The 13,883-nt window shown below is 37.1% G+C and overlaps 1 protein-coding gene across 1 annotated transcript; it reads right to left on the bottom strand.

Annotated features, from left to right (window-relative positions):
- Window positions 1-8,792: 8,792 nt before the first annotated feature.
- LOC117393779 (N-acetyllactosaminide alpha-1,3-galactosyltransferase-like) lies at window positions 8,793-13,407 on the bottom strand. The gene is made up of 5 exons (XM_033991789.1): window positions 13,337-13,407; window positions 12,715-12,801; window positions 11,493-11,615; window positions 10,716-10,853; window positions 8,793-9,477 (listed from the first exon to the last, which is right to left on the bottom strand). Exons 1-5 carry the CDS (start codon window positions 13,405-13,407, stop codon window positions 8,793-8,795), a joined length of 1,104 nt encoding a protein of 367 aa, XP_033847680.1.
- Between the last annotated feature and the right edge of the window lie 476 nt (window positions 13,408-13,883).

The following is a 13,883-nucleotide window of genomic DNA, read 5'->3' as shown; positions in this document are numbered from 1 at the left end:
TGACCAATGAGCTCCTTTGTTTCACATGTGTCACTGAAATAAACTAATCTGATTGCACTGTACTGGCTGAATCTGGCTCGAGGCACAACACAGGGAAAAGTGATCAGATTGATATCCCTCTGCACTGAATGTAAAAGTGGTAGAGTTTTAGGTATCTGTACTTTACTTGTAAAGCAAATTTTAAAGAGGATACTTTTACTTTTACTTCACTACATTTGAGAGAAGGTGTCTGTACTTTCTACTCCTCTACATTTTTGAACAGGACAGAGTAAAAATATTTGTTATTATTGTCTGAGACCTGCTGAAAAGTCTGAGGGATTATTTTTTAACACATTCATAATTTGAGTAAACAAAAACACATAAAAACAGCCAGGGGAAAAAAACAAAACATTCGATTCATTTGTTTCTTTTGAGCAAAATTCAGTACAAATCTTTACCAAATTCACTATGTCTGAAGCTTCATACAACCTCAAATTCTGCACAAAATGCTTTTACTTTTTACTCTTGAAGTACATTTTTAACTCATACTTTAATACTTTTACATAAGTAAAGTTCATGTGATATTTTTACTTGAGTAGTTTTTGCTCCAGTATGTGTACTTTTACTTAAGTAACACAATTAAGTATTTCTTCCCCCACTGTTCCTCTGTACATAAAACACAGAGCGGACTTGGACTTGCCAGAGAACACGGCTCTTATAACGGCTCTAATTTCTCACCGTTCTGGGCTCTGTGTAGAGAAAGCCTGTCTATGCCCTGTGTGTCTGCTTTGACCTGACTTATGTCTTCCTGTGATCTTCTCCTCTATGCTGAGATCCATCTTCTCAACGCTCACACAAAAGCCTCCTCTGAAATGTGTGTGGTTTGATCTCGTTTTCAGAGTCTAAAAAGGAATTCCTGTGGTCTGTGTGTCCCCTTGCATTCCACTGCAGACAGCGTACAAGGACAGTGCATTGTGGGCTGAAGTGATGAACAGATCGCGGAGGTTTAAGTTTCTTCGGATGATGTTTTTTTTTTTGGGGGGGGGGGGGGGGCGTGACACTTGTCCCGTCCCCGATGAAAGCGCTCCTCGGTGGGATTAACTCAGCGGCGAGCCCCCTGTGTATCGTCCTGCCCTTATGGAGGTATGTGCCCACAATGTAACTCCATAGTGCGAGTCTGTGAAGGGCTGTTCTTGCGTCACAGTGGTGGAAGCGGTGATGGGGAGACAGCAGCAAACGGTGTTAGCTAATATAAGGCTAATTTTTTCTGTAATTAGGGTTGGGACAAGAGCTACAAGACAAAACTGCTACACGATTATGCACAAGGAAAATGATCTTGTGAGATTTTTTTTCCCATCTGCTTTTGGATTGGATAAAAAGGGAATTAAGTTTTAGGTAGTAACGTTTCTTGAGAAGCCGTAGTTCCAAAAAAGCAGAGCCAAAATTGTGAACATCTCATCATCGTGGACCTAATCTCATGTCTCATCTCATAGAAATTGTGTATCGTCCCATCAGGCCCGCCAACAGAAATTTGGGAGCCCGGGGCAAGAAGGCTCACATAGGCCCCCCATAGTATGAATGAATATGCAGAAGTTCAGATTTTGGGCCCCTAATACCCTGGGCCTCTACACAATAGACCCCTTTGTCCCACCCTGTCGACTCCCCTGCATACCACCCCTGGTAATTAACGATTTATGTATGTTAATATTCCCTAATGTTGAATATAGTAATTCATTCTCCTTCCTTGCCACAAAAATAGCTACAATTCTGAGGAACAAAATTGACAATGTGCTTTGGTGGTTTTGGTGCATTACATCAGTCATTACATTATTGTTTTTTGTTTTTGTTTAAGTAACTAACTTCTGGTGGAGGGTTCCGTCATCTGCCTGTTTCCAGTGCTGTTTTTACTTTAACTGGAATATTACACAGTGAGGCATTACACTTAATCTATCTTCATGATGCAGAAGGCGCCACCTGGCCAATTTACAGGTCAGATCGGTGGAGAGGCAACCATGCTCACAGTAAGAATGTGTGTTTGTGTTTATTTGTTTAGTAATAATAATATCACAAATAAAATAAATGTAAGAAATAAATGTTTAATGCTGTAGTGTGCAACATTCCAAACAAAGCACAAACATGAGACCAGCAGGTGGCGAGCCCGCAACCAGAAGTGACATACTTTTAAATAGTATTGTGTGGTATTAGAGAGGCTAGTGATTGATTGTGGAGGATCAGAGGGATACGGAATGTCTCAACTTTGAAAAACTTGGAAAACTTGGAAGCTTGGCCCCCAGGAAGTGAGAAATGACCTGAACTTTTGAACTCTTGCATTCGCTGCAGTCTTTACAGTGTCTTGAGTACTTCTTCTGAAATGACACATTTACAATAGCTCTGAGGGGTTAGGTTTTATTATATATATATATATATATATATATATATATATATATATATATATATATATATATATATATATATATATATATATATATATATATATATATATATATATATATATATATATATATATATATATATAAACCTGAACTCCAGTGTAGCTTTGATGCTTAAATGATGTGTGAAAGTTGAGAGGTTGTGCATCTGGCTTCATACACATTCCACACTGACACATGTACAAAGGCCTATTGTGGAGCAGATCTGAGCTCTCCTGGATCTGAGCAGCAGGCTCTTCAGGGATGGCCTCCTCTCTCTCCTCTCTGCACAGCTCATGACACCTTTAAAGAACACATCATGCATTTTTTTTTTACTTAAACTTATATCTGCATTTGGAAAATACATTATAAACTACAGCTCTGTTTCCAATGAAGCATTTAGGTGTTAGAGCTCCCTCTGCTGTCAGCAACAGGTATGAACATTGGGAAAATAAACAGATAAAGCTCTTAGACCACGTGAACGCCAACTCTAAAAACTGAATTCTGGAGTTTTATCTGTGATGCGATAGCTTTTTGAATGCTCTGAGTAGACGACTTCAGATCAATGGATTAATGAAACAAGGATGTGTGAGGGGAGCATGTGTTCTTTAAGATGATTCACTACTGCACCTACTGAGACTTAGGAGGAAGCAGCTATGAAAGATTAGCACAGGTGTTTAGTGGTGCCCTTTTATTATGAGATGTATTCTCTCAAAAATGTGTTCAGAGTTATCCTGGATTGTTGCATCACAGATAAATATTCTAGGTCTGAGTGCAGCTGAACAGGCGGGGTCATCAGATCCAGAGTGAGGTCAGTTTGAGAAGAGTAACATCCCTCGAGGACAAAAGTGTCCTTCCTCTGTCGTGCAGTATCACAGTAGCCTCCAGGGGGAGCCAGGAGAGCTCTGGGGACACAAATCTCACAGTCACCCCGCTCTTGTGTTTAGGTTGGTGATGGGATGGGACTTTCTTTCAAAGTAACCATCACTGGGCTTTATTAGTTTACTTTCTTATTGTTCATTTTGTTTCTGACAGCAGAGGGAGCTCCACCGCCTAAATACACCACTAGGAACAGTTTGAAAAATATATCGCTTTTTAACAATACCTACATTTGTAGACATTGTTTAAAGCCACAAGAATCCATCATATGTTTTCTGTAAATTAACCTTTATTTTGAGTATCTTTGAGTCATTTCATTTGTAGCTTAAAGAAAGTGGAACTCAACGTCTACAGTAGAGATCAGTGGTAGAAGAGGTATTGAATTTTTAAGTAAAAGTACAGAAACAGAGGCAAAATTTTACTGAAGTAAAAGTACCAAGTGATAAAATGTACTCAAGTAAAACTATTTAAACACTTGTTTAAAAATGTACTTAAAATGTTAAATGTAGTGATACTGATTCACAATGAGGCATATCTTGGGCGACAGTAACATATCAAAAGTACTTTTTACTTTTCAGTCCTGTTCAAAGTATCGACTATAAAATGTACTTCAGTAAAGTACAAAAAGTAAACCCTTATTTCATTAAAACACAGTTCTCTTGTACAGAGATACAACAGTGTTATGTAACTGTTATTAATCTTACACATCAGACTGAACAGCTTCATATGAACACCATTATGAAACATTTTAGGCAGAAATCAGCCTGAAAATAGACTTATTACACCCAATTAAAGACCCAACTGGGATATTAGCTGAACCGATATCAAGGAACAGATATATGACCATGCTTATTTTTCAGTATCAGTATCGGGTATCGGTATCACGAGAGACATGGTCAAATGCCTTCTCCAGATCCAGAGAGCACGTGGACTGGTTGGGCAAACTCCCATGAGCCCTCAAGGACCCGATGGAAAGCTGGTCCAGTGTTCCACAACCAGTACGAAAACCACGCTCCTCCAAAATCCGAGGTTCATTGGATTTTCCTCGTCAGTACCCTGAAATAGACCTTACCGGGGAGACTGAGGAGTGTGATTCCCCAGTAATTGGAACACACTCTCCAGTCCTCCTTCTTAAACAGAGGGACCACCACTCTGGTCTGCCAGTCCAGCCATACTGTCCTCGACCGCCACACGATGTTGCAGAGACATGTCAGTCAAGACAGAGCCACAACATACAGAGACTTGCAATACTCAGGATCGATCTCATCCACTCCTGGAGCCTTGCTCTTTCACTCAAAACAATTTTTAATTTAAATTTTTCTTTCATTTTTGTCCTTCTCACATTAGTTTGTCCCACAGACCTATGTCACCCATGCTCTTCCATTAATATACAAAAACATGGTACTAAACAGTATGCAGCAACAACAAACCTGATGTGATGTGCAGTAGTTTCATACACGCTGATTGTGTTGTGATCATGCTCTGAAGGGGGAGTGACTTAAAGCAGGGAGCAAAGGGAGGCGAGACTTAGAGTTCGAAACGTATAAAATGTGAACGATAAGGTTCATCATATGTGGATTTGTGGAAGTTTGTATATTTCTTCCAAAAACAGTGACTCTCCCTTAGAGTTACAGTGGCCCCTGCCCTCCATCTGAAACTACAATAACACACTCTCCCACGTAAACCTATACGTTATTATTCCATTTATTTATTTTTGTTTAGTTGAACACGCCGAGTCGCTGGTGTTTTGTGCAGCTGCAGGTGTCGTTGCCCACACCTCCTGTATTTACGTAGCTGGTTTGTTGCACTTGCGGGCCTCTCACTCTCTCCCTCTTTACAGGAGGCTGAGCTCAGAGCAGAATGAATGGCTTCTTGGTTCAAACACTTTTTTTTTCCTGACGCGGTGTTTTCTTTAGCGAACAGGTGCCGGGCCTTACCCCTGCCTCACCTATGACTCACACGGGGCGGGGACATGTTCATTTTGCTGTCAAAACCTCAAAGAGTAGTAAAAATGTATGCAGATATTAAAGGTATCTTAATCTTGCCCAGATCTACTGTATAAGCAGCAGAGGTCAAGATAAGTCCACTGTGTGCTGCCTTCATCTATAAAGCGTTATATTGTCCTATAATCAGGAAGGGTGCTGTAGTATGATAGTTGGTCTCTGAAAGTTTGGGAAAATGCTTATAAACTCATTGTGGTGAATAATTAGGATGTTCTGAATGCATTCTGAATACCATATATTCACTGTCCATCTTCCGTACTATATATTCACCATCCCTCCTCGGTACCATATATTCACTGTCCCTCTTCTGTACATATATTCACTCTCCCTCCTCTATACCACAAAGTGCTGTTAATGAGGCCAGTTTCATATCCGGCTTGAAGTGATCACCGCTGATCTTACACTGCCCCCTGGTGTCTGTCAGGGAGGAGTCCAGGTGTGACAGCTGTACTTAAAAAAATAAAAAAATAAATAAAAATAAAATGTTGTTTTTCCCTCCAAGAAGCAAGTGATTGTTAAATAGCAAATCCAATTATGTTTGACCTCATAGACATCATTTTAATATTGATATTTGTATTCAGTTTTCTGCAAATGGTTTAAATTCTATAGAATACTACAAATGAAAAGTTGTCCATTGATTACTAAATTGCTGGATTGGTTGTTTTATTCATACATGAGCACTAGGGGGTGCTGTGACACTTTAAGATTGTGACATCTCCACCAGTCTCACAGTTTAAGGCTCAGACACAGTAAACACAGGGGAGAGGTATAGACTTTTTCTATATATTTTTTTCCCATCAAGACATTAAACTGAAAGAAAAGTGAATAAAAGTAAACAATATGTTAAAATAAAAATTGTAGGCTACTTTATGTCACATGCTAGTTTAAAAAAAAAAAACATTTCATTCTAATACCCAATAGATACAGATAAAAGCATTCAATTAAATAGTAAGGCTACAATATATGGGCCAAAACATAAAATGAAGGAACCTAATTTGTTACAGTTTGACCTTGTGTTCTCTCTTCGTAGCATATGCAGTTAGCATACATTTCACTTTATATATTGTAAATCCGTTTCATTTAGAACTGACTCAGATAAATAAATAAATCTACCCAAGTAAATAATAATAAAAAAAATTGATTTACAATTTGACAGTTTCATGGAAATGGATTTTAATATTAAGAAAAATCTGGAAAATGCCTGAATATAAAGGTATTCCAACTTAAATCAGTGGGTAACATATTGCCAGTGTGGATTGTTATTGTTGTTATAGAAAATGATACTTGGGAGAATATTTTATCAAGTCATAAAAAAGGCTACAAAAAGAGCTTGTTTCAAAATAAAAAAGAGACAAGGCTTGTTGTTGTGTAATTATGCCAACAAGAACTAAAGAAGCGGCTTGGATGAGCAGCGAAACACCCTCACTCGTACAACTTTTTGTCCAGCTGACAAATTTTTACTTTTGGCTTTTACTGTGTCAACAAGAGTACACAGGCAGATGTTTGCATGATTGTTAAGTTCACTGTGTATATTAATGAAGGTTTTGAATGGTGGAGGTGGTAATTCAGGGGCTGCCTGCTTCAGTCTCAGCCTCGCTCTGATCGATTTGTATCTCCGACCCGACAGTAACAGTTCCAACAGAGAGTGCCCGGGCTGACCCCACTCAGGATGAGTAAAATGTATGCTAGCTTGTCTCCTAAATGTAACAGATGTAAATTTCATACAGGTTCTTATTTTCACATGTTTTGGGAGTGTAATCGTTCTGAGAGTTCTGGAATTTAATACCCGACTGTTAAAATTGCCAAAAAGTCCCTTAAGATATCTCCTATTAGAAGCCTGTTTGGCGTCAAATGATGATGGATATGGAAATTAATCCACTATTACAGAAACGACTGGGTAACATATCATACTTATCAAAAACATTTTTTCTACTGAACTGGAATACAGAGAATCCTCCTACATTTCGAATATTTAAACAACTTCTACAAAATATCTCTCTTTTAGAGTATCAAACGTATGCATTAAAACATAGGATGGACCTATAAAATGATTTATGACCTTATTGACCTCTGACCTCTGACCTTTCAAATGTGGTAAGTAAGTCAAACTCCAGACCAGAAATTAAAGTAATAATAAAGTAATGACTGTGAAGATCATAACAGTTATTACTATATAGACAATATAAACTGATAACAATTAATTATAATGAGAACTACTATAACAGAAATTTATAATGGAAGCAGAATGTATAAATAACATAGGATCTAGACCGTGACTTGCTTTCAAATAGTATCATGATGACTGTATGTTGGAGAGCGGGCAGATAGTGACCATCAGAGAGCCATAGGAAAGATGCAAATCAATCATTGTTCTTTTAAATTATAATAATAATTAAAATAATTTCTATTATTATTTTATTTTCAGATGAATTATTTATTTATTCTATCTTTTTTTTGCATACTCTGTGTGGTTTGTGTTTTATTTTCTGGTAAACTTTTGTGCCCGTATTATTGCTTTCCATTAATATCATCACTTATTATGCTTACCATACTTGGCTATTATTATTATTATTATTATTATTATTATTATTATTATTATTATTATTATTATTATTATTATTATTATTATTATTATTATTATTATTATTATTATTATTATTATTATTAATGTGTATATGTTTGTATGCATGTATGTAATATCTAATGTAGACTTGGTTTGGTCCTCTTCTAGTCCCAGTTTAGTCCCAGTTTAGTCCCAATTTACAGCTATTGACCTTATTTAACCAACTTTTGCCTCTAAATGTGATTAAACTGCACTTGTGCTGGCAATTCCGGTTAAGGGGGAATTCCATTAATTTCAGTGGAGAATTTGAGAAAAGTTTTGCCCCTGAAATTTGATACAAAGTAGTGTTGATTTGTGTAAAATATTAAATGTTCATGCGACCAGCAGATCAACACTGCACTGATTCTCTGGAGGCTTTAAATGGCTCTTTAGTCCCTATAGAACTGATTACTACTACAGCTAAGATCGGCCCCAAGCAAAATAATTGTAATTTATAATAATTGTTATTTTACCATGGTGACACAGTACACACAGTAGCAAACACCGCCTGATTGTCTAAAAAAACAAAACAACAACAAACACACAAATAAAATACAAAATGTATTCAAACACATTTCCAGGAGTCTGTGATCAATACAAGTGTTCATGGTCCTGTTTAGGTGTTTGATTTTCTACAAAAAAAGGTGAGAGTGACTAACTGAAAACTGTGGGCTAATGCTAGCTGGCTTGTGACTGTAATGTTATTGGAGATACATGTTTAATAGCACAAATCAACTCACCTGTTGTAGTTCCAGCTAAGTCAGTTCTTTGAGGTCAGATTGTGTTAAAACAAAGCTCAGATTAACTTTCTCACTTGAATAACAGAGCTTCAGACAGAGCAGGGCCTTCAGTTAGCAGAGAGAGAATATTGATGACAGTATCTGCAAGGCAAGGTATCCATTATGCTCGCAAAACATCGTACCGTTTCTTGGCCCAGGTCATTCGCGCAACTTTGATTTCGGTTCTATTTATGAAGGAGATCACATCCCAGCAGTATTCAGGAGACAGCAGCTTAGTTGGTTTATGAAGCCAGTAGTACTTGTTCAAATGGCTTTCGTCATGCCATAGTGCCTCCACATTGTTCTTCTTATCTTCCATGATCCCGTTGTAGCAGAAATCCACCAGCACTTTAACATTTTGCCATGTACCGCCAAACAGCGCCGCATGGTAGTAGTAGTCTCCGGTCTTCATGTAAGCTTTAGACTTCGGGTTTCGGTCGTATGTGAATTCGTCTTGTTTGACAGTGTAGTAATGAGAATGCAAAACCGCCACGGACCCGCCCAGCGCCTCTGTTCCAAATCTGTTCTCAAAAATGCTGTCCACGTCCAAGCAGAAGATGTAAGGGTAGGTGTAGCTGATCTCCAAGTCGATGATTTTGGATAATGTTTTCATTCGCATCATAGAGATGTCTTGCCATCGGGCGTGGCGTGGTACATACAGGACTTTCATGGTCCGTTCAGGGCCCAGTACGAAATCAGGGATGTCTTCAGGAATGTCAGTGAATATGTAGTAAGTTACTGGTATCCCAATCATGAAGTGTTTCTCTGCGGATATGATGAAGTTTTTCAAGTAGGCTTCCAAGTACCTAAAACAGAAAGAATAATCACAAAACAATTCATTTCTATTCTGCAAAATGGACTTTTCAGAGCTTTTAACCATGTTATAGTTGTTTCTCCTCACCATTTACTCTTCCAATGTTGTATTTGGAGTGATTTGTGCATGTTCATCACTTATTTTCAAGACTCCATTTTGCCAAGACAACAAACTGTTTTCTTTCCCACACTTGGTCCAGTTTGGCATCAGGGAGACACAATAACTAGAATACCACCAACTCAAATCCGTGATCCAAAGAGTCTACAATACAAAAAATATTAATCTTACCCTTCCCCATACATCTCAAAAATAATAAATATTAAATCAACAAAAAAAAAATTAAGAGCCAATATCTACAGAATTATCTTACAATCAGACAAAACTATAGCAATACCACATGAAAAATGAAAAAGACTTGGGAATTGCACCTGATGCCAACTCCTGGACCCAAATCTGCAATAACACGTTCAATATGTCCGACAATGCAAACCTACACCTCATACAAAATACTACATAGAACATATCTTACTAGACTTACTAGAAAATGGCAAAATTTTGCTCAAATACAGACAAATGCACCATCTGCACATAAAACCCCATTGACACCTACATTCATGCCTTATGGTTGTGCTCACCTGTCTTCCAATTTTGAAGATAGGTGATGGAATCACTCTCTACCCTCACTCCCCCTCAGTCTGCCTACTAGGAGACACATGCCATGTTACCCTAGACCCAATTGAAACTAAACTGCTCCTAGTAGCCCTAACTATAGCCAAGAAAACAATACTTATCAACTGGAAATTGAAAGACAAAATTATCCTCAACCAATTATATTATTATTATTATTATTATTATTATTATTATTATTATTATTATTATTATTATTATTATTGTTATTATTATTATTATTATTATTATTATTATTATTATTATTATTATTATTATTATTACTATCATTCATTTTCACCATATATATATATATATATATATATATATATATATATATATATATATATATATATATATATATATATATATATATATATATATATATATATATATATATATATATATATATATACTCTTCATTCCAAATATTGTCACTGTCAGCCAATCACAGCCTTGGAATGTGGAATCAGTATTATCATATAGATCAGAATATAGAGTCATATGTGCCCTTTAAGTCTCTCCTGGTGGAAAAACATGAATTAGTTTGTATATTAATCGTACCTGCCGATAGCAAAGACAGTGAGAGCCACAGAGGAGTTAGCTTCTAGGTGTGCCTTGTCGTAAAGCGTTCCATCAAACATTCCCTCCCACATGATGGGAGCCTTCCAGGGGGTCTGCGTTGGCACGTCCGTTCGAGCCCTGAGCCATGACAAAGAAATAAAATGTAAACAACATTTGATGGTGAGGATTATTCAATTACTCTACCATTGACCACAGATGTCACAATATAATTACTGTAACCATGTTGTGGCCAAACTGGCGTGTGAAAGCCTGATCTCATCACATCTCAGATGCTAAGCAAGGCACTTCACCCACATTGCCTAGTATGAATGTGGTATGTTAATGTTTTTGGTTGGAGGGGCATTCGTACAAATAGGCAGCCTAACTTCCATCAGTCTGCACCAGGGCAGCTGTGGCTACAATAGCAGCTTACCACCACTAAGCATGTATCATGAATCAATGATGTGCTTTGTGTGTCTTGAAAGGCACCGCATAAATCCAATGATTAATTTTAATTAATTAATTATTAATTAAGTCATTATAGTTCAATGCATACATGAAAAACATAAAGCTTTCATCCTTCAGAAGGTTTGCCTTCATAAAGCTGGTCACGTACAAGGCCAGTAGTGACAATGGACCATGTGACTGAATGTGGAAGTCTGTTTTGGTCAAGGTGTCAATAATAAACATAAAACTGAAATATTTCTCTCTCACGATAGTCCTAACACTATAAGTACACCGCACCATTTAAAACTGCACCATGTAGCCGACACTCACAAAAAGTTGAGGTTCCTGTCGAGGCTGCTCATGTTGATGGCCTGGACCCTCTTTGTGGTTGGGTCCACAGACAGATCATCTACATCAAACTCCTCCCTAGTCTCCACCAGCTCTCCGTTTGGACTTTGGGAAACACATACATTTTCAATGCATTTGTCATGTCTGAAGGCATATATTTTATCGACACCTGCAAGTACTTGTTTTTGGTATTCAGAGGTGGCAGAGTAGCCAAACATAGTGCTCAATAAGAGTAATGTTACTTGAAAATGATATTAGTCAAGTGAAAGTACAAAATAGTGGTCCAACAAATGACTCAAGTAAGGGTAAAAAAGTATTTGGAAAAATACTAGTCACTACTACTAAGAGTAACTTTAAAGAGTGACTCTCGGGACTTAAGATATGATTTATAATACAAAGTGAATGTAATTTGAAAGGCAAAACATGAAATGTAGCACAACATCTCGAATTTTCAAAGGACAGACAGTAAAAAAGGCCAACTACATGATATCTGAAGGAGTTGCAAGAAACACAAACGTTCAAATCATTTCATATTGTCGACATAAAGCTTTTGTCATTTGTAAACTTACAGCAGGAAGAGGGGCCACAACTTTTACTCAAGTAAGAGTACTGTTAGTTCAATAAAAATATTACTCAAGTGGGAATAAAAGTATGCTGTACAAGTACAATTTCTTTAAAAAGTGACTTGAATAAATGTAATTGAGTACTACCCCTCTGTTTGTATTCCACTGCATATTTACAGACAGTTGAAAGGTGCACTGTGTGTTTTCCACCTACTTGTGTTTTTGATGTTGTCTAACTGGAGCCTCCTGGCCTCCATAGACTCACTACACTTGCTGTATAAACCTCCTCCTCTTCTTCTACTGAACACATCTAGTTGGTCTTCAGACTTTTACTTTCACCTTTTCTTGGACAAGACGAAAGCTTCTGCAAAACTACTGCTAAAACAATACCTTGAAAAACAGGTTCGCCTCTTCACAGACCTAACCTGTTACTTAGCTTTATGGTGTCTTTGAAAATAAATAGATTTCATGCTCTCCATCAGAAACACTAAAGTGTAAATTTGCCTTTTATTTAAGAAAATTTTTTTTTTGCATTTTTTCTCAACATAAACCAGAAAGGTTGTGACTGATTTCAAACTGACTTCATGCTAGGATCCAAACACTGAAATCTGTGTGAGCTCTGTTTTTTGAACTGGACTCACCTAAAGTAAAAGGATTTGAAGCCCTCAAAGAAAAACATGAAGCAGCACACGCACAGGACGGCAAGCAACTTCAGAAACCGGAGTTTCCTGAAAAAAGGACAGTTATGTTAAAATGTACTTTTCAGAACTTCTAAACATATTATAACAGTGTTCCTTTATCGTTTACATATTCAAAATTATATTTTCATTCATACATGTTTGAGTAATCCTTGTATTGTCCTGCATTTGAAGCTTGAGTGCTCAGAAAATTTCAGTTGTCACTCATCCTCTAACCCCGTCCATTCCTTGTGATTAAATAAAAAAAAAAATCAAGACTCTGGATGATGCATAAATGTTCTAAATGGTCACATATTTCAACAGTAAAACATGTCATTGAAAATCACTGCTGCTATGGTGAAATGCTGAGAGAGCTGCAGCTTTGAACAGGAAATTAATGGACCAGTTTCCTCTATCGAGCTGTTTCAGATCAGTATTACAGTTTACAATGAACAGAATTTAAAATTATGATCTATGTTTAAAGCCACAGTATGTGACATATTAGCCAAAAATAGACCCAAACAACATGTTTTTCATTTTGGCTGTTTATTCCACTGAACAGTTTCAACGTTCCATGTGCCATTACTGTGAGTGGGCTTGCATCTCCACAAACTTAACTCTTCTTTGGCCTGGAGAAGGGCCTCCTCCTGCTTCCATAGTCTATCATCTATCTCCATGAAACAAAATGTTCCGTAGTATGGTTTTAACTTTCTAACTCCATGGAATCATGCAGCCACATTTATTCATGTGAAGTATTTTTTGACTTTCTATTTTCACTAACTTGCTAATATGCTAAATAGCTACTGCTAAATACTTCTGGGTGTGGTTTCAGTACCACACCCAGAAGTATTTAGTACACAGGCTTGTACAGAGGACATGTTTCTCCATTTTTCATTTTAATACAGAAGCACTAACCTCATGTTGAACGTGGACTCCCCCAACAAAACAACGAAACCTGTGACCTGAAATCAAATCAACAGAACATTTGACAAGGCTTATTTGAAATATATACAAAACACAAAACAATATAAGACCAACCCAGTATTACTAAACACTCAACTGTCTGTATTGTCCATTGAAGGTTTGAATCTGGATTTTGCCCTTTAGTTTAGTCCTGCTTTTGAATTAGTTTA

Source organism: Periophthalmus magnuspinnatus, chromosome 3, assembly GCF_009829125.3.
Source record: "Periophthalmus magnuspinnatus isolate fPerMag1 chromosome 3, fPerMag1.2.pri, whole genome shotgun sequence".
In the NCBI taxonomy this organism is placed as follows: Eukaryota; Metazoa; Chordata; class Actinopteri; order Gobiiformes; family Gobiidae; genus Periophthalmus; species Periophthalmus magnuspinnatus.
Note: the sequence above shows the minus strand (reverse complement) of the source record. Positions and strands in the feature narration are given on the sequence as shown.

Coding starts and splice junctions, on each gene's coding strand:
- LOC117393779 (XM_033991789.1), bottom strand. CDS start 13,407: ATGGAAGCAGGAGGAGGCCCTTCTCCAGGCCAAAGAAGAGTTAAGTTT. Junction 10,854..11,492: donor GACAGGAACCTCAACTTTTT/GTGAGTGTCGGC, acceptor GTCATGGCTCAG/GGCTCGAACGGACGTGCCAA. Junction 9,478..10,715: donor ACTGTCTTTGCTATCGGCAG/GTACGATTAATA, acceptor TTTCTGTTTTAG/GTACTTGGAAGCCTACTTGA.